This window comes from Balaenoptera physalus, assembly GCF_965194825.1.
Source record: "Balaenoptera physalus genome assembly, chromosome: 18".
Classification (NCBI taxonomy): Eukaryota; Metazoa; Chordata; class Mammalia; order Artiodactyla; family Balaenopteridae; genus Balaenoptera; species Balaenoptera physalus.
Window position 1 is genome coordinate 892,581 of NC_138899.1, and position 27,546 is coordinate 920,126.

Here is a 27,546-nt window from a genome sequence, read left to right on the forward strand (position 1 = left end):
AGGCAGGCGTGTGGTGCAGGTGGAAAGGGTGGCACCAGTGGGAAGGCGCTCCCGCGAGGGATTCAGTCCCGTGTGGGGTGGTCTCAGCGTCGCCCGCAGGAGAGGGTGAGGGTGGGGACGGGCACTGGGCTGGGGAGAGAGCGGGCCTGGACAGTCCGTGCAGACAGAGCAGCCTCCCGAGGGCTTCGGGCTCACCGAGGCTCACGGCTGAGAAGTGAGAATCAAACGATCTGCCTGCTGGTACACTCGGTTCAGCTGTGTTGACACCCGGTTGGCACACGACGCCCGTCCTCACTCACCCAAGTACGAGCGGGACTAGGCGGACAGTTCTGGTTCTGCCCAGTCGGTGCCAGGAAACGAGGGGTGTGGGAACGGAGGTGCCCGCCGAGCGGCGGGGAGTTGGGGGGCAGGAAAGATCAATAGGTTCATTCCATTAATGCCCCGAAACTGAATGAAAAATAAATGAATCAGGAAGGAGCTCAAAAGATTCTTAAAGGAGAAATAAAGCACGAGAAATAGAGACAGAAGCAGAAACGGATGGCCAGTAAAATTAATTAAACACGCTTAAATACAATGGTCTCACATAGTCCCCTCCTTTGGGATGGGCTGCACAGAGCAGCCTGGTTCCAAAAGCACAGACAGCAAAGGGGTGAGGGGACCTGCGCCATGGGGGACCTGCACCATGGGGAGCCTGTGCCATGGGGAACCTGCGCCATGGGAGGCCTGACAGTCACACCTTGGCCAGCTGTGCCCACGGTGTGACCCAATGGAGGGGACTGGGAGGTGGGAGCATGGCGGGGGTGGGGTGCTGCCTAGCCCCGCTTTCCGGGGCTCTGTCCATACCTAGCTTCTCCCCCAGGAAAATCCTCCCACCAAACCTCCCTTCAAAGCTGCTCTGTGCCCTCCTGCCCTCGGGAGAAGCTGGGCACATCCCAAAGGGACCACGCAGTGGGGACAGTTCCTGTGTAAACAGCGCCCGCGTGGGCATACGCTCCCGGGAACAGGGTCAGTGTGGGATGGGAGGTGGGTCCTGGGGCCGAAAGGGTCCAGGCTCACGTCCTGCTTTGGGAAACGAGTATCTCAGAGACAGTAAGGCTTCCTGATGCGGAAAAACAGAGGAAACAAAAAACTGCGAATGCATGATAAAAATACACTGAGGCACCCGTCGTAGGTCTTTCATCAAAACTACACACACTTTGTGCTCACAGAATCGCCGTCACAGTGCATTGTTTTATAATCGGCTGCATCACTTCCTAGAGCATAAGACATGGGGCAGCTATCACCGGACAACTAAATGATTTCGCGCCCCCCCCCAATCCTGTGATTTTGCTTTTCCCAAGATATCCATCATCATAAATAATGACTCTGGTGAACATCTTTGTTTATGAATCTTCATGACAATTTTTAATTAATTCCTTAGTTTAAATTCTAGAAGTGGAGATTGCTGATTGAAAACAAAATGCTTGAAGATTTTTATCCACACCATCAACCTGATTTCCAGGTCCGCTGTAAGGACAGGCATTCTTACCAGCAGTGGGTGTAAAATTTTTGTCCGTAACGATAGAGACAAAGGAGATCCCGTGGGAAATTGACACTTCTCGTTCCCGTTTATTCACAGGACAGCGTTTCTCGTGCTCCCGTGTCATCCCTAAAGCTCTAGTTTCTGTCAAGACGTCTGTCCCGCTGATCCTGCCTTGTAGGGGAGCCACGTGTAGAAAGGCCGTATCTTTGCAGCAATTTTTTTTCTCGTTCTTCTCGGTTAATCTTCATGGTGATTTGTGATGCAGAGCCCAGAGACAGGAGCAGCGCTCGCTCTGCGGGGTCATGGGGTCACGGGGTCATGGGGTTGCAGGCGCAGCCCCAGGGGAGGAGGATAGGCGGGACGCCGGGAGCACTGCTTCCTGGAACAGGTAGGGTGTTTGCCAGTCCTGGATAGGCAGGCAGGATTCTAAGCAAGCACAGGGCAAGGCCAGGGGAGGACGAATTTCTGGGCAGTGGGACCTGGTCAAAGGGCGCAAAGGCTGGCCCCTCAGTCACCCTCCTGGCTAGGAGAGATGCAGCCTGTACCCGCTGGCCACACTCACAGGAGGGTGCGGCCACTGGTCACCCTGGTCATACGGCACGTGTTATAAAGCACAGAGTCAAACAGAAAACCCGCTAAGTTTCTGCTGAAACGGTAACAAACTCGCCGCTGCTACTGGGCGTGCTGTGCTGGCTGCCAGAGGTGGGTCCTGGGGTTCCGGGTCTGGGCTGCGGGCTCCCCAGGCATCCTCAGGCCTGTGAACAACCTCCTCCAGCAGCTCAGCCGTCACTCCTGGTTCTAGGTGACGCGGCCCGTCCGTGCTAAGTAAAGATGGGACACACCAAGTCAACTCCCTGAGAAGAGCATGCAGGAGACGCTGGGGGACAGAGGACTCCCCTGGAATCCCCGAGGCTTTGCAAGGTGGCCGGGGGGTTGATCAGCTCGGGGCCGCTCGGGGCCCTTCTACCCTGAGACCTCCCCCCATCCCCCGGCTGCCTCACCTGGCCCTGGCCCCCCGGCAGCTGCCCTAAGAAGATGATCTGCTCCCAGCGTCAACCTGCAACACACCAGCTCGTCTCCCAATATTTGTAAATTCATGAATGGTGCTGTGTTCTCGAAAACACAGTTCCTAAAACAAAAAGGAACTCCTTCTAGCTTCCTGGCTAATATAAAAAGTCCAAATAAAGACCAACGGATCAGGAAAGGTTAAAAATGAGAAGTTAATCCTTTACGGTAACACCAGGAGCTCCGTTTCCACAAACAGCGTGTTTGTCTTTTGAGAACGTCCCCCTCGAGACGCACACAACAACAAGGAACAGACGGACCGGGCCGGGTGTTCTTGGCTCGTTTGGGAGGCTCGGCAACACCACAAGGCTCCCAGGAAAGTACGGACGGTCCCGAGAGAGAGAATGAGCTTCGGGAGACAAGAACCAGGAAACCGCGAGCGCGACGGCCGCCCAATTCTGCACAGCTTGACCCCCGAGAGGGCCGCGATCGTGGAAAGTCACTCGTTCTCCTTAAACTGCAACCACCACCCAGGCCCGAAACACTGGGGACAGACAAGAAGCCAATTTCTCTCCAAGCATCACTTTCTTGTGGTCATTTTCCCCTTTTCTGAAATGCATTTTCAGCCCAAGCGAATTGTTTCTGCAAACCCCCCTCCCCAGAAATGTGAATGGCCCAGGGCCCCTCCCTGAGGCTCCTCCGACCCCCCTCCTCAGGAGCCCCCTCCCCAGAATCCTGAAGGATCTTACACCGTAGATGCACTAAGGTGTTGGGTTCAGCTACGAGCAATTACCGATATTCTAAGGTTTTTGACCCAAACAACAGCAACTTCACGATTCAACGAATATTGTAGGTGGCGTTTTGGCATCACTAAAGACACTATTAACCGATCAGGACAGACAGAACTTTCTAAACAGGAAACGGCGGTGCCCTGCACGGCGATGGTGGTGGTCTTGCCCCTTCGTCTCTGCTGTGACACGGAAACTGCTATGCCTTCTCAGCTCCCCTTCCTGCTCCCAAACTCAGGCTGTACGAGGACAGCAGGCATTCGGAAACACGAGCAAACGTTTCCAGGCAAATGCAGCCTCGCGCCCCGCAGCCTGCTTGTGAGATCGGGGCCACGCCGACCGCGGCTGCAGGCCCACTGTCCTCCGTACGTGGCGCGTGCACAGCCAGGGCAGACGGTGCAGACCCATCACCCGCCGGCTCCGAGGCACGGGCGGCAGCAGGAGCGCGCAGGGACCTGGCGTGTGGACACGAAGGCCTTGTGTGGAGGACGGGGAGGAGGGAGGGGGAAGGCCCCCTGGCCACATCGAGCTCACCGGTGTTCACGCAGCCCGGCCCAGCCCCCCTGACCTTCTCCAAGACCAGAGTCTGCTGATGCGGAGTCTGCAAGTGGGACCAGACAGATCAGCCCTTCACCTCACCGTCACCCAGCTCGACAGGAGGAAACCAGCTTCCCTTCTGGTTTCAAAACCAGCGAACGCTTTCATGACCGGCAATCCCACTTCTGGGGATGCGCCCAAAGAACAGGAAGCAGGGCCTCGGGCAGACAGCCGTGTACCTTGTTCGCAGCAATGCTATTCACAGCGGCCAAAAGATGGACGCCACCCAAGTGTCTCAGCAGACAGCGGGTCAACAGCGTGGACCATCCCCACGAGGGAACAGAACTCAGCTCTGAGGAGCGAAGCACCGACCCCGACTGTGTGACACAACACAGACGGGCCTCCAGGGCACGTGTGTTGTCCTGGAAGAGGGACACCTTAGTCCTCTGTGCTGGCTGGAAGAAGCCACAAGAAGACAGACGCTGTCTGACTCCACGGACACGAGGTCTTTGAAGGAGTCAGATTCACGGGGACAGAAAGTGGACAGTGGGGCCCACGCTGGGGGAGGGGACAGAGCTTCAGTTTGGGAAGGTGAGAAAGTTCAGAGTGGACAGCAGTGATGGTTGCACAACAATGTGAATGTACTTCATGCCCCCGAACCGCACACTTAAAGAGTTGAAATGGCCAGTTTTATGTTATGTACATTTTACCACAATAAAAATCTAACGTACTGATTTCAAAAACTTAAGTTCTGACACATGCAGACTTCATACCCCATACGCCCGCAGCAGGACGGAGCCCAGGACACAGCCGTGAGCTGGCGACCCGGGGACTCAGCAGAATCTCAGGACGACAGCACTGCCCTGAGCCCCAGCTGTCCAAGCCATCACGGGAACCAGCTCGGGGCCGAGAAAGCTCCAGCGGCAGAGCAGGAAGAACTGTTACCCAAGTTCCCGCATGAGTCTCTGGCTTTGGGCTCTGGCCCAGCCCCAGGGGGACGGCATGGCCCAGCCCCAGGGGGGCATCATGGCCCAGCCCCAGGGGGACGGCATGGCCCAGGCCAGCGCGCTCACCAGCAGATTACCACCGGACCTCGGGTGGCCGTGCGCGCGTGTCCCTCGTCCAGGGAAAACTACTTCGGGAGTCAGCTTGGGAAGGAATGGCAACAAATGATTCAACACAGGCAAAACTAGGAACAGGAGCTACGTTCCTCCACTAGGAGGTGTGGGAGAGCGCTCAGGACGGCCAGGAACAGGAAGAAAGGTGGCCCGGGCCTGGACCAGGGATCAGGCCGAGCTCCGAGGAGGGCGGGCGGGCGCCGCCCAGTGTGTCCCACGGGCCTGGGCCACTGCTGTGGTGACCAGTACAAGCCTGGCACCACCTCAGTCTGACAAGGTGCCAAATCCAAACGACAGCGTGGGTGGTTCTGAAGCTGAAGTGAAGGCCGGGAACAGGGCCCTGGGGGAGCGCCGTGCTCCGTCTAAAACCCAGACACGTGCTTCTCGTGGTCCCACCGGAGCCAGCCTCAGCGGGTCGACTGCCAGGAGGCCAAACGGGCAAGCGTGCAGAGGTGACGTGTCACCCGCACGAGGGCAGGGGCGGCCCCTGGACCCAGCCCGGCCCCGCCCCCACCGGCAGGCGACCCGGGAGGCCAAGGCGCACTGTTCCCCCAGATCTGAAACACGTCGGTCCCCCCGGGAGGACCAGAGGCGCGATGAGGACCCAGAGGTGTACAGCGGCCCTACCTGCGGGCGTGGGCGTCCCCCCCGGCTGGTCTCGAACGAGCCTGATGACGTCAGACACATCGACCCGAGGGTCACCTTCTTCCTCGTTGGCCTCACTGGGCCCTCGCACGGGAGGACCATCGTCACCTCCAGTCTCCTTGCACAGGATGAACCTCCAACAGTCAAACATGAGTCTGCAGAGCGAAAAACAGGTTTTAAAAGGAAATGCAGCTCACGCAGCCAAAGACATCAGCCGTGTTTCTCTGAACAAAACCCAAATCACCAGATACAGCCTGCAGCAGTGTTTATTCTGAAATGGATGCAGGTTATTTAGAATTCAAGTCATTCTTCTCCAGTGAATTTCTACCGTGTCAACGTTCAGTTAAAGAAGCGGCCTTCTTTTATAACGCCGAAATGGAATAACACGTGGCACAAGCAAAAATATTATTTACTTCTGCGCTTAAGAAAAAGAAAAACCTAGATTTTCCCCTTGACATTTGGGCTCTTGTTTCAAGGATAAAACAGCCCCTGGTTCTCCTGGTTTCAATGTCACAGTCGAATCCACTGAACTGGCAAACTTTCAGAGCCGCTGCCACCTGCGCTGGAAACACCTCCAACCCCCCAGGTAGAGAATGCCATCCGAGTGCCAGGACAAACATTCAAGTCTTACTCCTGCAGTGAAAATTTGGTTAAGAAACTCAGATCAAGTCTTTTGGAGGCAATCTTGGATCGAAAGAGACAGCTAGTGACTATATTTCAAACAGAAGCCGGGTGACATCACCTGCTGGGTAGATGCTCTCCGCCAGTAGGTAATCACAGACGACTCCTTTCTGTACTCGGTTTTTTGGCATATTTATGGCTCATTGGCTTACGACCTGGCTGGGCCCCTTCCTTAAGAATAAAGATGTAAATAATTCAACTTGGATAAATTCTGCTTGGGGTCCCATGGCAGCTGCTCAGCTGCTTTCTCCACTCAGGTGGCCTGTCCTGCTTCCAGCCACACCCCACAGCAAACCCTCACTAGCCCGTGGAGGAGGCCACCTGGACACGGGAAAGGCCGCCCAGCTACTCTAGATGACCCTCCTGTTCCCACATCTCCCCCTTCGTGCCCTTCCCTGAAGCCCCTCCCCCAAGGTCCTCCCTGGCCACCTGGCCGCGCGATGCCAGCCCACGCCCAGCACCGTTCACGAGCCCACCACTGCCAGCGGCCCCAGGGAGGGGTTCCAATGGGCCGCCTACATGAGAACCACGGCTCGGAGCCTCGACCATCATTCCAGGGGGGAAGGGGCTGCCACAGGGCGGGGGACACACAGTTCAGGTCCCAAACCCTGGGGCTCCACCAACCCCACACTAACAAGGACAGGTGGCGTTTCCTCCCATCCCCTCCTCTTCCTGCCAAAACCTACAACCCCACTGGGCTCCCACAGCCTCAAAGGCACATCCCTTTGTCTTTATCAACACTGCCTCCGTCAGTACCTTGTCTGTTTTATCCGTTACCCACACGAGTCTTCGTGTCACTTTTCCAGGCATGTCTTCAGATCCCTGTAACGTTTTATTAAACCCGTTTGCGTGACCCTATGATGAGAGACCTTCCTGGTGACAAGAGACAAGGGAGCCACATCCCACACCGTCTCCTCCGGCAGGACCTCAGCCCTCGGCCCTGGTCCTCGGGTCCTGCTGCATCTTTCCGAGAAACCCAGGCCAGGCAGGCGCTCGGGAAGGCACAGACACCGAGCACAGTCAGACCCGGGGCTACAGACTTCTGGTGGCTTCGGTCTAGTTTTGACATTTAAAAGTAGGAAGAGAAATTTCCCTAGCTAAAAACAAAACAAAACCCCAAACCCTCTTTTGTCCTCTTTTCTTCTAAATTCTACTCAGAGAATTTCCGACACGAGCAGGCCGATCGTGATCTCAAACCTCCAGAAGGAACAGAAAAGGCCGGTGTGTCTGCCTCACATTTGTCCCCAGTGGCCACGATGTCCCCCCCCCCCCACTCCGGGACAGCCCTTCCACCAACCCAAGAAGGCGCTGTTGTTAAGTATCAGCGGCCACTCAGGCTCAAGACACACGTGCAAGATCCAAGGTTTGCTTTTAACGAGTTTGTTCTGAGAAACAGAAGAAACGTGCCCTTCGCCTGACCCGGCTAGAGGACAGGTGAGCATCCCGCTTCCACAGGACACGGTCCAGGGCTACCCCCCTCCCTGCGGTCAGCCTCCGGCCCCAAGGCTGCTGGTGCCAGGGGCCCAGGGAGGGCGGGGCTTCTGCCTTCCACCGGGATTTTACTTCTCCAGCTGCGTGGACAGGAGCATCCCAGCGTCGTTTCAGCAGAGGTGCTGAAACGTCCCTCCAGAGACAGGCCAGGAGACAGGGCGGTTTCTCCAGCTCTGCGCTTCCCACAGTCCAAGGCGCAGAGGACAAGCCCAGACATTAGGCCCACGTGGGTTGCCGTTACCCTCTGTTCACTGTAAAAATCTCCAGGCTGGCGTGACCACAGAGCACCAAACTCTGTCGGTGCCTTTCGATGCCCTGTTTCCCACCGAAAAAGCCCTGACAAGCAGCTAGGACAGAGACGACACGGGCCCACGTCTGGTCTTGGCCTCCGAGCTCCAGGTGTCCTGCGCACAGATGAGAACTCGGTCACCCGGCGGCTAGACACGGCCAAGCACCGGGCGACGTCCACCCCAGGAGCTTCCCTGGCTTGCCACCTGCTCAGCCAGCACTCCCTGCACACCTGCTTCGTCCCCCTGGGTGCTGAGGGCGCGGACACAGGGCAGCCCCAACCCAGGGAGCTCGCAGCCTGGAAGAGCGGTTTGTTCATGGACCACAGCCACGGGGCAGCGGGGCTCCGTTGCGCTCACACCCACCGCACCGTCTAGGGCACCAGGAAGGGAGGTAGGGGCTGTCCAACTCGGTGCCTGGGACGGGCAACCCTCAAGGGAGGTGAAGTCTCCATCTCCACCCCGCCCCGCCCTCCCTGCCCCTCAGGCCCATTTTGTGGGACAAGGGCAGGGCCTTCCCCGCGGGAATCAGGCCCGCTGTGCTCCTTCTCCAGCCCTGAACTCGGAATGAGACACAGACAAGTGAGGAGGAAGGAGTCTGAGAAGATGTCAAGTCCTTCCAGCTGTACGCTCTTTGGCGTCCACACCATTACCTTCCTATTTGAGTTGTTCAGATTTTTGTCTTTGTTTCAACTCGGTAATTTGAATAAAGTTCTTCACTTTCTCAACAGATTGGACGGAATGCCCCAACGGTGACTTACATCCACACTTCACCTGACACGTCCCAAAGGTTACCCATCCTGGTGCAGGCGCTGCAGACGGACCCTGGACGGCTCCTTGCTCACCTCCGTGGAGCTGCGGAGGGACTGGTCCTTTGGGCGCCAAAGAGATGCTGGGAGGTTCTGCGGAGGGCCGGGTTTCCTGGGGATCCTGGAGCTGACCGGGGCTGCCCTGATGCTTGGTGAGGCGCTTCAGGAGGGGCCCCTGACCACAAAGTGAAGGGTCCGGCTCCAGATGTGCACGAGTTTCTCGGTAGACATGGAGTGTCCACAATCCCATTGTGGGCTGGAAGTCCCCAGCCTTCTACTTGGGGAGGCCCAGAGGACACAGGACGCAGCCGTCCCCAAGGCGAGGGTACTACGGGCCGGCTCCGCCAGCACGAAGACCCCACACGCGGCTGGCAGTGCAGCCGGCCACCCACCCCACGCCGACTGCACAGCCCGTGGTGCCTTCTCCGGACGCGGGGCCCAGCCAACTGCATCCTCCAAGGGACGAGTGGACCGAGCATCGCTCGGGCGGCTCCAGATGCAGCCCTGTACGCCCTCGGCCGGGTTCAGGGCGCGCGCGCTCAGCCCAGCGTCTCTCGTCTGTCAGGTAAGAGCTTCAGCCAGGCCCTCCTGGGCTCAGATGAGGGTGGAATGAGTGAACCTGAGAACAAGAGGCTGAGCTTCACGTAGAACAGAACATCACCTTCCTGTCAGCGTTACTGTTACACTTCTAACTTCTTCCCCCAGAGCCTCTTAAAATAGCACCAAATCAACCAAGCTGGTGGCCAGATGCTGCGAATCCGAATCTGTAACATTCCAGGCCAGTTTATTTCCATCACACAAGTACTCCAGTAACCTTCCTTTCAACTTCAGGTTTTTCGCTGTTTTACAAAAGGTACTTAAATGCCAATCGGCAGAAAGCTCTTCTTTCCAAGTGACTGTAATTTCACTTCTAGACACCAGGATGCTGCTTCCCAGATAAATGTCCAGTTTTCACAGCGGAGCCCCAGACTCAGAAAGAGGGTCTCGTGGAAAGCTGACCTTGGACCACTGATTACAGTTACCGCTGACCTGAGGACCTGAGTTCAATAGAAGCCCAGCAATGACGGCGGGTGTGGGGGGGGGAGTGAAGACACTCAAATTCAGGAGAAAGACGGGATTTCAAGCTGCATTTCAAGCACAGAAGTCCTCTTGTCGCCGAGCTCCGCAAATCCGATCACCTTGACGAGTTAGACTGCCGCCCTCCTCCTGTTCCGAGGGTCTCTTGTACGAAGACGGCGCCTCCACCACGCTGGAAAGGGTCTGCCTGAAGCTGTAGCCAGGAGGGTTGTAACCAGGCTTCCGGTGCGTAGGGCCCTCGGCTCTCTCGTCACAGCCTTTCGCACAACAGTCCTGGCCGCCGGGGGAGGCATCACACGGGGCGGGGCTGAGGCCACAGAGGCCTGGGTGTTCCCACCACAGCTGCACTGGCGCCTGCCCAGACTGTGGGGCCACGACCTGGGAGGGTGCCCCTGGCCCAGGGGGCGGGGGTCCTAAAATAGAGTTGAAAACTCTCTCTTCCTATCCCTCCCGGATTGACTCACCCCAGAGAGGCCCGCCTGGCTGCCCCCCCAGGACCGCAGGGCAGGACTCCCTCTGTCCCCCGTGGGGGTGGTCTCTCCTGCTGCAGTGGGTCCCAGGAGGCTGGAGCAGAGCTCAGAAAGCAGGTCCCCAAACCAGCTTTGGGCTGGTCATTTCACCGATGATTTGCATATTAGAAGACCCTCCAGCGCAAGGGCTCCTTCCCCAGGGCCCCCGCCCCTCACCTACCTGCCCAGCGGGGTCCCCTGCCGGCCTGGGGCCCACGGCAGACACTCCAGCACCAGCAGCCCCTGGGAGACGCACTTCTATTTCTGTGGCTTGGCTCTGCCCCTCCCAGCGGTCACACATCCTGGGGCCTCCCACGGCCACCCCACACATCCTGCCTGTCTCAGGGTCACCTTAACCCCTTCCCCGTGCAGGGCTCGCGGGCGGTCCATAGGGGCAGGGCGAGCCACGTGGCCCCGGATGGGGACGCTTTCAGTGAAGTTAAGAGGCTGCACCTGCTCCAGAAAAAAGTCTCCTTTTTAGGAGAGTCTCCAGCTCCCGCCCGGCTCCTATTTAAGTGTCTAGCGCTACAGAAAGGCAACAAAGTGTGGTTTTTAAAAACTGGCAGCAATAGTCTCTGGAGTTGAAAGAGCAAACGGCATTATTTTTAAACTGCAGAGCCTACTCTTCTGCGGCCCCGCTGAAAAGCAAAACAGCCAGACTGGGGCCACGCCACTCCCGCTGCCCGGCCAGGAAGGGCAGAGTCAGGGGGGCACCCACGCCCCAGCCGCCCCTATCACACCTGTCCCGGCACATGCTGGCGGTCTGCAGAGCCTGGAGGACGGCTCCTCCGCGGAGGGAACCCTGCAGGAGAAGGCCTGGGAGTGACACCCGCCGCGGTGTGCGGGACCCCGGCCCCGGCAGTGGGGAGGGGCGTCTGTGCGCGTGGAGCCCGCGCTCCGGGCGGGCCGGCATCCCCAGGGCTCTCAGGGGTCGCACGCTGGGCGGGGGCGGGGGCGGGAGGCGAGCGGAGCCTCCAGGAGCTGACCGAGCGCCCTCCCCCGGCCCCCCTCCCCCCTTCTCCAGCCCCACACACCTGCCCGGCCCCCCTCCCCTCTTCTCCAGCCCCACACACCTGCCCGGCCGTGGGCCCGTCCTCCCCGCGTCCGCGGCCTCCACCCGCAGGTGCCCGCGCTGACGCCGCTCCCCCTCGGCCTGGGGGAGGGGAGAGGGGAGGGGAGGGAGGGCAGGAGGGCGGTGGGGTGGAGGGCTGGTCCGGCGGCGGCAGGAGAGTGGCGGAGGGCAGGGGAAGGAGGAGGGAGGAGGGTCTGGAGTAAAGGGAGCGGTGGGGGAGGGGACAGCGCGGAGGGAGCGGAGCCGAGTGGGCGGGGCCGGGGGACGCGGGGAGGGGAGGAGCCTCCGAGCCCCGCCCCGCCCCTCCCCCCGCGTGTCCGCACGCTCCCCCCACGCGCCCCAGTCGGCCTGCGTGGGGCAGGTGCCGCTGCCCGTGGGTCGAGATGGGCGTCGCCCGCGAGCTGCTCGGACCGGGCTCCGGGTGTGCGGATCCCAGGGCAGGAAGTGGTTCGTGGATGAGCCGCCCCGCGGAGGGCCGGCCGCGGGGGTCCCCGACCCTGCGGCCGCGTTTGCAAGGAAAAGGAAGGCGCCCGCCTTTTCACCCTTGGGTCTTCCAGAGTTCAGGGCACACACAAGTTCCCGAGGAGAACTCGGAAAATTGAGGTGCACAGAAGGGCTGAAGCATCCCAAATGTTGACCTGGGTATAAACTTTATTTTAGTTGGGGCTTTAACACGTCTGCATTTAGTGGGTCACGGTGGGAAATGTGAGTAAAACAAGCGCGGGCCTCTGCCACGAAGGTGGCCAACATGAACCCCAAAGGCTCTAGGGCGCCCCCGGGGAGGCGGGGCGGGGCCTCTGAAGGACCTTCCCCTCAAAGTGCGGTTCCCGCTGCCACGCACCGTCGCCTTGCAAGTCCGCGTGCACTGCACACCGGCGTCCCGGAGCCCAGGCGGAGGCTGGGGCGCCGGGCCGGGCGGGCAGGCGCTCCCCCCACGGGATGGGTGCGGCGGAGGGCAGGGCTCCTGGGTAGACAGGACACCAGCTCCTTCACGGGCGCAGCGGCGGCTGCTGCAGAAGGAGGGTGGCCTGAGGGGACAGGACGGTAAAGGCAGGGAACTCCCCCAGCTGGATGGCTTCCTCCGCAGAAGGGGGGTGGAGGGGTCCACTGGAAACGCCCCCAAGAACCTGCCAGGGTTGGAGACAGGTGCCTCTTCTCAAAGGGCCTCGAGACCAGTCAGAGGTGCCAGCGTGGGGTCCTGAACGGTTAAGACCGCGTCCCTCTTTCCCATGACACACCGAGGACTTGGGTCACGGGGATGCCCTCCCAGAGGCTGTTTGAGTATCACTTACCGGAGCCGTGAAAGTCCAAAGAGAGGCAGCCCGGCGGCGAGCCCGCGCGGGAGGGGTTCTCTACGAGACGTGCAGACAGACAGCACCGCTGGTGCAGAAACGAGGGGAAGCAGTCGCTGACCCGCTCGACCCCGGTCAGGGCATCTGCAGGCTCAGCTCCCACGGCCGGGCAGCACAGACTCCGGCCTGAAGCCCACCTGCCCCAAGGCGGGCGTCCCGTGAAGGGTCCTGGGTCCCCATCTCAGTCGCCCGCACCCGGAAACAGGCCAGCGAGCCTGGAGCCCCGTTCCTTCCCCGTGAAGGCTTTCTGCCTCGGGATGTGGTGAGCGACATGGGGAGGACACAGGACACGGGGCACAAAGCCCCAAGACCCCTGTGCTCTTAGCAATGGTCAGGGCTCATTAAAGTCGCCGTAACTCAGGGGGAGCGAATCCCCAGAACAAAAGCCCGGCGGGCGCCCTGCTGGCGGCGGCCTTTAGGGCCTAGTGAGCCCTTTGTGCCGACTCTCCCGGCTTTCAAGGCCCCGAGGCCCCGGGGAAGCACAAGGAAATTAGCATCACAAATGGGGTTGTAGAAAGAGCCCCGAGGAGCTGAGTTATAAGGGACTGTTCGCCCGAGGAGCCTCCGCTCCCGCACAGGGTCAGCCCCAAGGGTGCGGCAGAGCAGGGCCTGCGGCGCATGCAGGGCCGTGGCCCCGTGGGCTCCCCAGAGGCGGGGCTCGCGGCCTGGAGACTGAGCAGCCTCGGGCCCGCGGGCGCCCGGCAGGTGTGGGGGGGCGTCCTGGGACGGCGTCCCCGCTTGGTCACGGTGCTGATGGCCATTCGGGGAGGTTGGAACTTTGCCGCTTGAGATTAAATCCTTTGTGGAAAGCGTTGCTCCCACAAAGAAGTCTGTATTAAAGGAAGTAATAACACCCGAGCGGGGAGAACCGCCCCGCTCTCCGTAAGCCTGGGGTCCCCTGGGACACGCGGGAGGCCAGGTACGGGACCTGCTCCTCTGGAGTCCTGAGGGGCCCTGAGGGGCCATCCCTTTGGGGGGCTGGGGGGCTGCCTACCCCATCCCGAGGGCGTCAGAGACCCAACCTGTCGGGGAGGACCAACGGGGCCCCCAGTCGTCAGCATCCTGGCCCCGACCCTCCCTCCCCCGCTCCTCCTGAGCTGCGGCACCTCCGGCCCAGTGCCCGGGTTCTGCTGCGGGGCCGGGCGGGGCGGGCAGGGCCCTGAGCCTCCCGTGCCGGGGAGTTATTCAGGCAGCGACAAGGCCCCAGGCCCCATGCTGGGTGCTGCGCTGGACCGATCAGTCGGGCTGTGAACACCGGCCCGTGTGGGCCCCCCGCCCTCTGCTGCTCCCTCCCCACGCGCATCCCAAGGGTACAGCCTCCGTGGTCGCCCCGAGTGCCCTGCCGCGGATCCCCCAAACAGACTGATGGGTTGAATTGTGTCTCCCCAGAAAGGTATGTTGAGATCCTAACCCCTGGCACTTTAGAATGTGACCTTATTTGGAAATAAGGTCTTTACAGACACAACTAATGTAAAATAACGTCATCAGCGTGGGCCCCTACCCAACGTGACGGACGTCCTTATAAAGATGGGACGTTGGGATACAGACAGGCACAGGGGAACGCCCGCCTGATGGAAGCAGGGACAGGGTCTCCAGGAGCCCCAGGAGCGGACCCCCGCTCCCAGCCCCGAGGGAGCCAGCCTGACCTCAGACTTCTGCTTTGGGGACTGAGGGACAGTCAGTTCCTGTGTTTGAGCCGTGGGCCACCACAGCCCCAGGGAACAGGAGACACAGATTTTCTTCCAAATGGCTTTACTGTGCTGCCTGGTAATTCTTTCACACTGTCCTGTCCACATGGAATGACCTCCTCTTAATTGTTGTAAGACGACCTACAAGTGCTACAATAATAGCCAGTCTTCAGGTTTCATACATTCAGTGTCTGTCAGTGGTCTGTGTTTTTAGCCTTCATGTCCCTAACAACAAATATATTTTCTGCTCAACTAGTTTATAAGGATTTGGGAACTGTGATCATTCATAAACAAGACAAAGTCTTGGCTAATTAAAGCACCATGTTTATTTTGATACTTAGCTTATATTTTGAGACTCTACAGTAGGTTTTTTGTTTTTTTGTTTTTTAGAAATTCATGTTCTTTTATTTATTTATTTATGGCTGTGTTGGGTCTTCGTTTCTGTGCGAGGGCTTTCTCTAGTTGCGGCGAGCAGGGACCACTCTTCATCGCGGTGCGCGGGCCTCTCACTATCGCGGCCTCTCTTGTTGCGGAGCACAGGCTCCAGACGCGCAGGCTCAGTAGTTGTGGCTCACGGGCCTAGTTGCTCTGTGGCATGTGGGATCTCCCAGACCAGGGCTTGAACCCGTGTCCCCTGCATCGGCAGGCAGATTCTCAACCACTGCGCCACCAGGGAAGCCCTACAGTAGGTCTTTTTAAAATTCTAAAGGTACTGAAACTGAGTCTCAGAGGAAATTTTATTCTTATTTTACAACCCTCTCTCTCTCTTTGGATCAAGTAAAAACCAAGTTAATAAGAGCATTGATGAGTGGACTTTTTCAAATTATGATGTTGTGTAACTATTTTTTGAAATTAATTTATTTTATTTATTTACTTTTGGCTGCGCTGGGTCTTCGTTGCTGCACGCGGGCTTTCTCTAGTTGCGGCGAGTGGGGGCTACTCTTCGTTGCGGTGCGCGGGCTTCAGTAGTTGTGGCGCACGGGCTTAGCTGCTCCACGGTATGTGGGATCTTCCCGGATCAGGGCTCGAACCCGTGTCCCCTGCATTGGCAGGCGGATTCTTAAGCACTACGCCGCCAGGGAAGTCCCTGGATAACTAATTTTAAAGGATAATACATACTCTTAATAAGTAATACATCTAGTAATCCATATTTCTCATTAAAGTTTTAACAAATAAATTGGGGCAGGGTCTGTCATAGGCCCCTCAGGTACCGGGTACAGCCCTTCTCATGGCTTCTGGGGTGTTATGAGTTCTCGTACCTTGCTGCTGGGTCAGCGGAGCACACAACACGATGTAACGAAGAGACGGGGGCCTTGAAGAATGTGAAGAACGTGCTGTGTGGGGCATTGAGTGTAAATTTCTCTGGGTATCAAGCGCTGACTCAAGATCGCCTTTAGACATGACACCTGTCCACTAGTTGTGGGGTTTGATGTCTTGAGTAAGAAATTCTTCATCTGATTAAAGATGCTGCATCTCTCGATTTCTGCTGGGCCTCCGTCAGGATTGATTACGACTAATGTACCTCGATGAGGAATTAGAAAGTTGCTAATTAAATGCTCCTGAATTATTCGAATGGCCTGAATAATAAAAATGTACAAAGGGGTTAGCATTTTCCCTGGGGAAGTTAATACGATGATACAGTTTTAGTGGTATCCCCTTAGTGCAAGAAAGGAATTGAGAGGTAACTGCCTATACTGCTGAACTGAATGAATAAGCATTTTCAGAACTCTAATGGAAAACTGATGAATTCATAAAAGTGCTAACAAAAGATCAAGATGAAAAAAAATTAATTACATGGGACTGAGTGAACTGATGAGGATGATTTTAATTTTTGTGACTTTCTGTTTGAATAAAAAAAAAAATCCCACAAGGACTCAGAGGCAAAAAATATACAAATCAATTTTCACTGCAAAGTAAAGGAGCTGTTACAGTGGAGGATTACTGGACTGAATGTCAATATTATGACATAGTATGAGTGTGTTTTGTGTTTGGTAATTGCAATCGTTGTTGCTTTTGTTGTGGTCATCCATTTACAATGCTTGGTGTTAGTTGATTTATCTCTTGTAAAAATAAAATACAGTGTGTGTGAAAAAAAAAAAGATTACAGGGCTTCCCTGGTGGCACAGTGGTTAAGAATCCACCTGCCAACGCAGGAGACACAGATTCGAGCCCTGGTCTGGGAGGATCCCACATGCCGTGGAGCAACTAAGCCTGTGCGCCACAACTACCGAGCCTGTGCTCTAGAGCCCGCGAGCCACAACTGCTGAGCCCACGTGCCACAACTACTGAAGCCCGCACGCCTAGAGCCCGTGCTCAGCAACAAGAGAAGCCACTGCTATGAGAAGCCCGCGCACCACAACGAAGAGTAGCCCCCGCTCACCGCAACTAGAGAAAGCCTGCGTGCAGCAACAAAGACCCAACACAGCCAAAAAAAAAAAAAAAATTAGAAGAAATAATCACGAGATTAATATGAATTCAATTTTGTTTTCTATAATTTTATAGCCATAATACAGCATTACAATTATAATAGAATTTATAGTGATGATTAAGATGAAAAGATTTAAATGTATTAAGTTTAATACTGTTTATTATATTCTAATTAAAAAAAAAAAGGAATTGAGAAGTTATGTGTTTCTAAGATCTTTCCGTGAAAGAGGAAGCGTAATAACGTGGGTGTGATCGAGCTGGGGTACGACGGCCCAGCAGAATAAAGGGCTGTGACCACGGAACACGGGCGCGCAAGCTGGCTGCACCCCTGCAGAGCCTCAGGCGAGGGTGCCCTCACCCGCTCTGGAAGGCCGGCGCGCCCCTCGCGGCTGCCGAGGTTAGCGCGGTCACGCGTTTGGGTCACCTGAGGCAGGTGGACACCGGACCACAGCGAACAGCAGCCCCGGGGCTCCGACTCACCTGCAGCATCTGCTTCCTGTAGCGTCTGTAGCTGTGTTGGCTGCTGGCGTTTGGTCTGACAGCCAAGGTCACCCACTCAGGGTGAGTTACTCGCCCCGGCTGTGTGCTTGTTTCATGGTGTTTGGGAGCCGGGAAAAAAGCCCCCAGTTTAGAACTGTGCCCGGTGAAGCCAGAGGCCTGAGCCGGTCCCTCCCAGGGAGCCAGTCGGCCCTGAAGGGGCAGTCCTGCCCCAGCCCAGGGAGGCCCTTTCTCAGGACCCTTGACCTGGCTCCACCCTGGTCCCCTAATCCCAGGAATGAGACCTGGTGTGAGGATGTGTGGAGTTTTCTGAGCTTGAAGCTTTCAGAGGAGACAGGGAGCTTGGTGGTGCTGGTGGGAGCAGTGGCCAGGGGGTGGGGAGGCCAGGGCTGGGGGGGCAGGAACCTGGGCGCACAGAACCCGCCCTCCCTCCGACTGCCCACGAGCTTGTGGGACCCGGGGCCTGGACAAGAGCGGGGAAGGGAGGAGAGCCTGGAGGGAAAGGGGAGGAATCCAGATGGAAAGGGGTCTCAGGCGGAGGGTCAGGGAGCAGCTGGAGGGGGGCGGGCAGGATCACAGCGTTAGGAAATCCGACACTGAGCTTCCCGTCTGCGCCCCTCGGCCTCGGTGAGGCGGGGGCCCTGGAGCCACCCGGTTCCACACGTTCCCAGGGCACCAGCTCCCACAGTGCCGTCCACTTCATCCCAAACAGAGACACTCCCTTTCAGAGTGTCTACCCGGCAGCTCCTCTTAGCAGGAAGTTAAGACCAACTTCTATGATCTTTTTAATTTGTAAAGAAACTAATCCAGACCTTTCTTCTTTATTGCAAGCAGATTCAGGTCTCCTGCTTAGATAATCTGCAGAAAAGTCCAATCATAATTCGTATTATGAAGATATACTTTATCTACAGAAATAAAAGTTAAAAACAGTAGCATACAAAATAAATTCTACAGAAATTTAAGATTTGGTTTAATTCACAATTTAATTTTTCAAAGCAGGTTAATAAATAATTATCAATTAAACATTACTGTTTGGAGGCTGATTTATTATCTTAAACGCACCTACTATATTCAATAATTTAAAAATAAATTCCAGTATTTATGATGACAACACCTAGAGATAACATTCGTGTTAAATACATTTTTGAAGATTCTTTTATTACATTACATAGTGAATGGACATTTTAAACAGCAATGCAGACACACATTATAACTTTAAGTCAGAGACAATATACGCATATTAAAATTCTGTATATTTCGATAAGGTAAAAAATAAAGCTATATAAACTGATCTTCAGATTTTTTTCTGCAAAAGTAGAATCACACTTTAATAATACTCTGACACATCTTCATTAAAGCTTTGTTTATAGACAATCAGAATGATTCTCACCCCCATTCACCTACCCTCTAACTAAAAACAAAAAACAAAAAAAAAAGAATGCATTTGCCAGCTGACATTTTTCCTGTTTTTAAAGTTACAAATGGGAAACTTCCAAAAGAAAGTGCATAGCAAGCTGTTACACTGAGTTGTCAAATAAATACCATTAATTTAAAGATAAAGCAGAAGTGGTTGTATTACGTTATTAATAGTGCAAAACAGATGAACTTAGTGGTTTTAAAGAAAAAGGCCGGAAACTTCCCTTAGGTTGCCCTGAACTTTTGGTTGATGCCCATGAACTTAAGAATAGTTACACAGCATGTGCAGGGCAGTTCTGTAGTTAAAGCTGCAAAATCTCACCAGGCCGAACTATGCTTCTATAAACCTGTTACTGCAGAAGGTGGTGTTTCTGGGCTCCTCCCGCGGCCCGGCACTGCCACCAGTGGGTCTCACGGGGCCACGGCCCCACCCCCCCGGGGGAGGGGGGCGTGGGTCATTTGGTCTGCGTTCACCCCATGGAACCAAGGGCACGGGAATGGGCTGATTGGGGTTCTAACAGGAGTTGCCAAGAGCGGGTCTTTACTCCCAGCTCCGGACACAGGGCCGCTGCAGCTGGGAGGGTCCGAGGGCTGCTGGCAGCCACCTGTCCTGAGGGTGGGGCTCAGAGGCCCCCGCAGGGTCCCCTTAGGACGTGGGATGTGTGTGCACCTGCGGCCTCGGGTGGCCGGGAGCTGAAAGCAGGAGAACGGAGGTGGCCAGAGCAACACGGCCTACAGATAGCTTGCTTTGGGGGATGGTGTGTGGGTCAGGAACCAGACATCTGGACCAACGGCGGAAATGTTAATAAGTGATTAACGTGCAGCTGTAAGATTTTCAAAACGAAGGAAAATGCTTAAATTACTTGCTTTAAGGTTAGTGTAAGGCAAGTAAGTACTGCCCACTGTCAGGTGGGAATCTCATTGTCTTGTCTGAAATGTCACTTCGGTGGGTTCTCCTGTCCCTCCTTTGACTTTACTTTTGATCTCACGCCCCTCGCCTATTTCAAATTATCAGGCACAGTCACTTAATAATTTCCCAAACAATTTTAAAAAGACTTTTTGAAGCATGTAAAGGTCAGTAACTTTCATAAGGAGACTTGACTTATCCGAGGTAAATGGTAACCGTCTCAATACAGGCAAAAAGAGGACACAGAACCGTCAAGAAGCTTCTATTTTAAGGCTGAAGGATAGAAATTAAAAACCAAATAAAAAGCAGATGAAATGGCAATGAACTGTGAAGAAAGAGCATAGCAAATTATCATACTCTAAATATGCCTTTTAACTACTCACTACCGCCAGAAACACCAAAAATAAACAGGTGTAGAGAATAAAATCAAACCTGAAAATTCACATTCATCAGATATTGAGACATTCAGCCAAAATGTTCATCAGAATTCAAATGTAAAGTGGCCAAAATGTCATCAACTTAAAAAATAAAAGCTTTAAAAACATACTTTAAAAATTAGATATGATACATTAACAAATAAATGAAGAAAAGAGATTATAAACAGCTATGAAAATACTTCAGTGCAAAGGGAATTTTAAGATTTCTAAAAAAATACATTACAAACAATTTGTTAACTAAACGTACAGAGACTCTGTCCCCCACACGTATTACATTTATACCCATTTTAGGTTCTTAAAAACGACTGTAAAAATGCACACACCGTTGTTTGCAGGGTCTAGTGTGGACCACACACCGGACGTGGAGCGTGGGTGACAGAGGGCGGGGCGGAGGCTGGAGGGCCCTCAGACAGACACGCCCTCCCACCCCCGTCCCACTGGAAGCCCCACGTCCACCATCCTAGTCTTTGGTATGTTTGTACTTCACCTGCTTCACCCCGACTACCTGTGTACCCTTGTTCTTGCTGTTAACTCATCCCCTCGTTTAAACAAGTAGTTTATAGGTGAACATCGTACAATCAAACTGAAATTTGAACTTCCTGAAATCCCTAACGTCAAGCATCTCGGAAGCAGACTCAGTGTTCACTCCCCAACCAACATCCCTAAATCCCACCCATGCATCCAGCGGGGGCAATGGTTAGCTTCTGGGTGACCTCTTCCTAAAAAGCCATTGGTTTTACCCTCTGAAGTTTGAATCTCAAACTGAAATGTCTTCTTTACGGACTATTAAGGCTATGTCGAACGGGTTATTTCTAGAAATAAGATACTGGTACAGGAAAGCGACAGGGAGTTTACAGCACAGCTGCCTTCTGACGGTTCAGCCCCCCAAGGAGACACGGATAGGACCCCCGGCAGAGCAGGGTTTGGTCAGAGCCAGTGCGGTGGCGGCGAGGGCAGCGATATTGCTTTTCAGGTCGCCCAGGCCACCTTGTCAGCCCTGTGGGCCTGACACAGATCTGGGGGACAACACCGCCCGGGGGACCGACCGCTCTTGATGGGGGCCTGAGCACCACAACCAGAGGCCGGCCTCGGGCACCCAGGCCCCACTCCTCCCCTCAACCCCAAAACGGGCATTTCGCAGCGAGGGCACCCCGGTGAGCCGCGTCCTCGGGAGCAGGATGATGAATCGCCCAGAACCTGTGCCGGAAGCTTTACTGGACCGGTTCCCCTCTTCGCAGAGGCAGCTGCGGGGAGGCAGGAGGCGGTGCCCGAAGCACACAGGCCCCAGCCCCTCGGAGGAAGGAACGTGGGACCAGACACGTCCGCGGTCAGCCTCGCTACTGCAGGTCCCGGCGACAGCAGCGGACGGACGGGAGGGAGGAGTGCCGGTCCTGGGATGTCCGTGGGCTGGTTCCGAAAGCAGAGGTTTTGGGGCCCGGGAGGAGGGGCCAGACCCGACCCCGCCTGCAAGGCTCAGCTGCGCTTCCCAGGAGGTCGTGGTGCGGCCTCACCCGGGGGGGACCGCGATCCCCCGCAGACGTCCTCCGGCTCCCACCGGGTGCACTGAGGGCTCGCGTGCGTCCTGCCTGGTCGCCGCCCGGGGACGCCTGTCCTGTCCCCTTCACCGTGCGGCTCGACCCCTGATCCATGCATCTGGTCTCCCCTCGGGCCACGGGAGCAGGGTCTCTAGCCGGGTGGGGACGCGGGGGGTGGGAGAGGCCGAGGAGGAGGGGGCCTGGCGCCCCCCGCCCTCCCAGGGCGCTGCCCAGGGCTGGGGTCTACAGAGAGGCAAGTGGGTGACTCCCGAGAGGTGGTCCTGACACCAAGCACGCGGTCTGTCGGGAACAGAAAGGACAGAGTCAGTGCCGGGACCCCCGCGAGAATCCCATCGAGCACCTGTCGTCTGACCCGACGCCCCGACGTGGCCGCCGCCCTCGCTGCCCTGGCCTGGGCTCCCCTGAACACAGCTGGACCAGACACGGAGGAGGCGTGTGGACCGTCCCGGCTGCGATCGTGTCCCTTTCTCGGGTCCACCGTCCGGCAGAAGACACGCGTGAAAACACGGAGCCCCTCCCTGGGCCCGGGCTGACTGCGGTTTCTCTAACGGGGATGCTGACCTCGCCCTTCCCAGCGCCCCCAGAGGCATCTGCCCGGCCCACACGTGCGAGGGGCAACGGGGGGGGAGACGCCTGCTCTGGACACTGAAGGCGCTGCTGGACACCTGCCCCGGCCAAGGCTCGGGCCACTCACTCCAGATCCCCTTTTTTACTTCAAAAGGTGGTCTTTCCTGATGGACCTTTCGGGTGAAGCCATTCCCACCACCACGGACGAGAATGAAGGAACTGTGCTCTGGACGCCGAACACCGGACACGTGTGGGGCGACGTCCATCCAGCGTGTGCACTGCACAGGTGTGCAGGCGTGTGCGTGCCTGTGCACGGCACGCAGCCCACGCGGCCGGCCTCTTGGGCGGGCCACTTACCTGGGATGGAACCCACGTGTGTAAAAGCCTTTCTTTGTCACCGTGAACCTAACAGACACAGCACAGCACGCAAAACTTTGGAGGAAAACCGCGCAGTCAGCAAGAGCACAGCACACCGGGCTGCCCGCGGGTGGCCGTTACCTATCCGCCAGCTACTCGCGCCTCGGCCGCGGCTCGGGGTCCATCAGGAGAGGCCGGTCAGGGCTTGGCGCGGCGTCGGCCGGGGCTCGGCGGCTCGAGCTCCTCTGCAAGGCGAGGACAGACACTGAGCCTGCGGAGGGGAGGCCGGGCCACCAGGGAGGCTGCTGCCCAGAGTGGGGCATTGGGTAACGGCCTTGCCCGCTCCCCGAGACCACGGCGGCACGGCTGCACGCCCCAAGAGGGCGCCGGCCCCGAGGGAGGCGCTCTGTGCCCGTCCCTCTGTCCCGCTCTGTGTGCCTGCCCGTCCCTCTGTCCATGTCCACCTGCCTGTCCCTCTGTCCTGCTCTGTCCACCTGCCTGTCCCTCTGTCCCTCTATGTCCACCTGCCTGTCCCTCTGTCCTGCTCTGTCCACCTGCCTGTCCCTCTGTCCCTCTCTGTGTGCCTGCCCGACCCCGTCCCTTGGCCCTGTCTCTGGTCAAACAGAGGAGTGCTGGCCTGAGACCAGATTCTGGGAGGTCCAAGGAGTCACAGGGCCACAGGTCAGCGGGGCCCGGCATCTGAACACTGAGATTTTCTAGTCAAACTGTAAGAGCTTCTCAGTAACAAGGAAGAAGAGAATTGTAAGAGTCGAAGAATCCCGAGTTTGAGCTGCACAGTGTTCTCTGGCGAGGAGGGGGTGAAGCAGACGAGCGCTGGAGTGGCTGCTCTCTGCAGGGGCGGAAGTGCACACGACTGCACGTGCACACGGATGGAGAAACCAGAAGTGCACACGTATACATGAATGACCTACGTGTGTACACACACGGTGCCTGCCATGTTTTTCGCTTTAATAGGACAGGTGAAAAGAAAAAGCCATCCATCTCAAACGCAGTACGTCTCACAAAAGGGCTAGTCAAGTGTTTGTTCCTCCCAAGTTTTGCAGAAATTGGATGGTTCTCCAGCAACAACACGTTGACCCTGTGTGTGCCCGGAGTGCAGGCTCCAGGCACCCTGGGAGGGCTGGGCGTGGCGCACCCTGGGGTCACGGCCGCGGCCACGGACACACAGAGCTCAGGGCTCTTCTCCAAGCGACCAGAGTCTGGCTTCTGCAAATCAACTCTAAATGAACTCCATCAATAGTCAGAGAATTTAGTTTTAGCCTGGAGTTGGCATGGTTTAACCAATCTCATAAGCACCTCCTGTGACTTATTAAAATGTTCCTAATAATTTCATCCTGAATGTTTTCAAGTGTGTGAACAACAAGATGAAATGATGTAACTTATTCTAACAAATTCTGATGGCATCAGATTAGAAAAATTTCGATCGCCAATAATTACTTGAACTTAAAAAATGTACCATCCTCCTAGTTAAAAAACAGTGCTTAAAGCTGTATAGCATATGAACAAGGTTTAAAATAAGAAAAAGCCTTGTTTTTTTTTTTTTTTTTTTGCTTTAGGCATTTTCCCATTAAGCAAGCTGCCTTAGTAAAGCAGTAACACCAAACACAGATCTTCAAAGTGTGCCTGATTCGGAGCACACAGAAACAAGGCATCAGGTACACAAACAACTGAAAACAGATACGCTGTGTCCCTGAAGCCTTGGCTCCGGACGAAAAGCCTTCGATCCTGGGCGGCGGCCACAGAAAACTGTGCGAATGGCTCTATGTGCCCGAGAGAGAGGCGCTACGGCCCTTTAAGGCAAGGTCAGCGCCTTTTCCTAAAAATGATCAGACTTTTTTAAAAAGTTAAGAGGGGCTTTGGTAAAAAAGTTGACCCCAAACACGTCTGTCCTGGCTTTGTCTGCAGCCCGGTGGCACGGCCTGAGTCTGGCCTCTCCGGAGGCCCTCAGTCCCTCCTGTGGAGCGGGCTCTGGGACCCAGGAGCGGCCCCCCCTGCCCTGCGCGGGGATCAGGACCAGCCTCGCGGCAGCCGCCTGCACAGAGGGGCTCTGACGCTCCCCAGGGACACGTACAGGCACCGGTCAGTGGTCAGTGGCGTGGACGGTAGGAGCCCGGCACCCTGCATCCCCGATGCCAGCGGCCCAGTGCTGCCCGGGGTGGGCCTGTGAGCGCGGCTCCGAGCTTAACCGTCAGCCCCGTGCGGTCCTGCGGCTATGTCCCAAACATGCAAAAAGACAGAAAAGCGTCACCTTGTTCCGTTAGAAAGTCAGACTGCTGGAAGTCTGAGAAAGCATAAAGACGGTGGGCTGCTCGACAGAAAGGCACTGGCTCCTAGTCTGCCGGTCCCAGAGGTCAGAGGTCAGAGGTCAGGAGGCCATGCACATCGTTAAACAAGGTGGTTATTTGGGCAAAGAGGCCGGAAGACGAAAGGAACGAAGAAGGGAAGAGACAAGAAAAGGCGGTGAGTCCGGTGAGACGCGGCAGCCTCCGGACATCCCTGCAGCCCCTGGTCCCCTCGCACTCCCGCCTGCGTCCCGCCCAGGAACAGCCCCGGACAGCTGTGAGCAACTCGTAATGAAGTTGTCAGACGTGGACCTGCACCAACCCCTCCTGCGTTTCGTCTGGGCACCGACTTTACAAACCCAGCAGAACCCCCAGGACTGGGGCACCGCGCTCAGCATTTTAAACCAGCACCCGGGATCTGAAGGCCTGACCACCCGACCCGTCACCTGCTGGGAGGGGAGCGGGGGCAAGTGCTGTGACTGCGGCTCCAGCCCCCGGAGGTCCACCTGCTTTCCACCCCAAAGCCGGCCAACAGCACTTGGGGACTGAGACCACGGGGCCCCTGAGCTTCCCAGAGTGACTCAGCCCCAGGACGTGCCACTCGCCATCTCCTGTTGTCACCCTCCCTCCTGTCCCTCCCCACCTGCATGCCCAGCCCCCTTCACCTGCAGAAGCACCTCGTGCTACAGGTGAGACAAGCATCCTGCAGCAACGGGCCCTGCTGTGGTCTCTGCCCTCTCACTAGCATCCTTCCTCCTCCTCCTGAGGCCTGCACCTCCGAGGGCAAGTCACAAGGGTGAAAGGGTGGGGGGGGGGGTCACAGGGGTAAGGGGACGGGGGACACCCCCTTCCCAAGAACCCTGGGGAGGGCCAGAGTGCTCTTGGGAAGCTCTGAGTACCATCTCTGTGTCTGATGCCGGTCCGGGCATCCTTCGTATCTCTCATCTTTCCTGAATCCAGAATTCAGCTTGTTGGCTTCCATTTGGGAGTGTGGAAAACAACAGCCCTACCTACTCATAAAGAGAATTTCCCAAAATAAATGCTGAAGTTTGAGCCAAATTCACCATCCCTAAAAATAATGCAATTTTACCTTCAAGGTAATGATTAGTTGAAAAAACTTTTAAAAATGTACACAAAACAATTTGCCTTTTGTATTGGCTTCAGCTTTTTCTCTTCATCTTTTTCTTAGTTCAGGGATTAGCCACTCAAGTCTAACCACTGGTCATCTAGGTTCAGGTGTAAAACCACGTGTCATCATGGAATTCGTTAGTAACGGTGGACTGACCGCATTTCCAAACCCAAACCTTTCCCGCTGCCCTTTCTAAGGACGGCGCCCACAGCGCCCGGGGCGGTACCTGGACTTTCTCGGTGGCGCTGGGCCACAGCTGCCGGCACAGCACTTTCTTGAGGACGTCGGGAAGGAGGCTGACGACGACGAGCAGGACGATGGCCAGCCAGGCGGGGCCGCTGGACAGCATTTGTATGAACACATAGTACATCCTTTGATAATTGAGGAACGGCCTGCAGCGTCGAGGGGAAGAAGAAACGAAACACGATGGCAGGAGAAACACCGAAATCCTGGCCTGTTTTCTCTACTTGCACGAAGAGCCCATTTGTCCTGGCAGTTCTCACTTTTGTCGCGACAGTCACTGGACAAGCCACCTAGCCGGCCTGCTGGGACTAATCACAGAAACACTGGGGTGTGACCTTTCCCTGTAATGCTGCATGTTAACGCATGGGTAAAGGAGAGGAATTCTGTGAAGTCATCCCAAAGGGGAAAATAAGTCCCCGAAGTTCAGTTTCAGAACAGCGGGAAAGATTTTAAAAGGTGAAGTAGGTGATTTTTTTTGTACCTTAGAATCATATCTGCGCAATAGCTATTAATATGGAGAAGATATGCAAGCATGAGTATCTTCGTGCATTCATATCTGCACACGTCAGCAGAACGATTAAATACTTAAAAAATTATGCCATAATATTTTTTTTAATTGCCATAAAAATACAGAGAATGAAATGACTCTCCTGCCAGGTGAATCACAAAAGCCTCTGGAAAGGGGCAGTGATGATGGTAAACTTGAGTTACACAGCCTCACGGCTCCGAAGCCCCAAGGCCCAGGAGCTGCCGGGGAGTTTTCGAGGGAGCCTCCCATTTACACAGCCGCTCTGGAGAGCTCGCTAGAACCGCAGGGATCTTTGGCCTGGGGCAGGGTTGCTGGAAACCCACCAAAAGCTGGTCTGGTATGCCTGGATTTCCTGGTCTCCAAGAATGTGCAATGCACGGATCTGGCCACTGGGGGGTCAGCAACAGAGCGGGTCATTGGGTGGATGTCAGCTCAGCAACCTCCACGCGGGGACCTGATGGACCGGGGAGCCTCTTCCCCCATTTCAGGGGCCGCCTGCCCCTCCCGGGAGCCGAGATCAGCACTGGGGACGCCAGGTGGAGGGGACACTGCTTGTGGCCTCCCGTTCGGCCAGGCTGTGGTCCCGGGCCTCACTC

General features: G+C 56.1%; 2 protein-coding genes and 1 long non-coding RNA gene across 16 annotated transcripts in view; 1 reads left to right on the forward strand and 2 right to left on the reverse strand.

Annotated features, from left to right (window-relative positions):
* The window catches only part of MCF2L (MCF.2 cell line derived transforming sequence like), a 130,736-nt gene extending 118,903 nt beyond the window's left edge, over positions 1–11,833 (reverse strand). For 2 of the 7 annotated variants that reach the window (XM_082434963.1, XM_082434951.1), the window contains exons 1-2: positions 11,543–11,831; positions 5,598–5,770 (exon numbers count right to left, since the gene is read on the reverse strand). In XM_082434963.1, coding sequence (XP_082291089.1) covers positions 5,598–5,766 — 169 coding nt within the window. In that variant the 5' untranslated portion in view covers positions 5,767–5,770; positions 11,543–11,831. Of the gene's footprint in view, positions 1–5,597; positions 5,771–6,357; positions 6,744–7,052; positions 8,192–11,542 lie in introns of those variants that run through there. The other 5 variants (XM_082434955.1, XM_082434944.1, XM_082434945.1 and 2 more) reach the window with 5 other exon arrangements.
* Positions 11,834–14,560: 2,727 nt separating this feature from the next.
* LOC309647538 lies at positions 14,561–16,680 on the forward strand. The gene is made up of 2 exons (XR_014256157.1): positions 14,561–14,947; positions 15,271–16,680. It is a non-coding gene; the product is annotated as an uncharacterized lncRNA (long non-coding RNA).
* A 1,595-nt stretch (positions 16,681–18,275) lies between these two features.
* Positions 18,276–27,546, reverse strand: part of ATP11A (ATPase phospholipid transporting 11A) — a 125,867-nt gene continuing 116,596 nt past the window's right edge. For 3 of the 8 annotated variants that reach the window (XM_082434972.1, XM_082434967.1, XM_082434970.1), the window contains 3 exons: positions 26,405–26,570; positions 22,888–22,991; positions 18,276–22,101 (listed from right to left, as the gene is read on the reverse strand). In XM_082434972.1, coding sequence (XP_082291098.1) covers positions 22,899–22,991; positions 26,405–26,570 — 259 coding nt within the window. In that variant the 3' untranslated portion in view covers positions 18,276–22,101; positions 22,888–22,898. Of the gene's footprint in view, positions 22,102–22,746; positions 22,992–25,015; positions 25,103–26,404; positions 26,571–27,546 lie in introns of all 8 variants that reach the window. The other 5 variants (XM_082434968.1, XM_082434971.1, XR_014256150.1 and 2 more) reach the window with 4 other exon arrangements.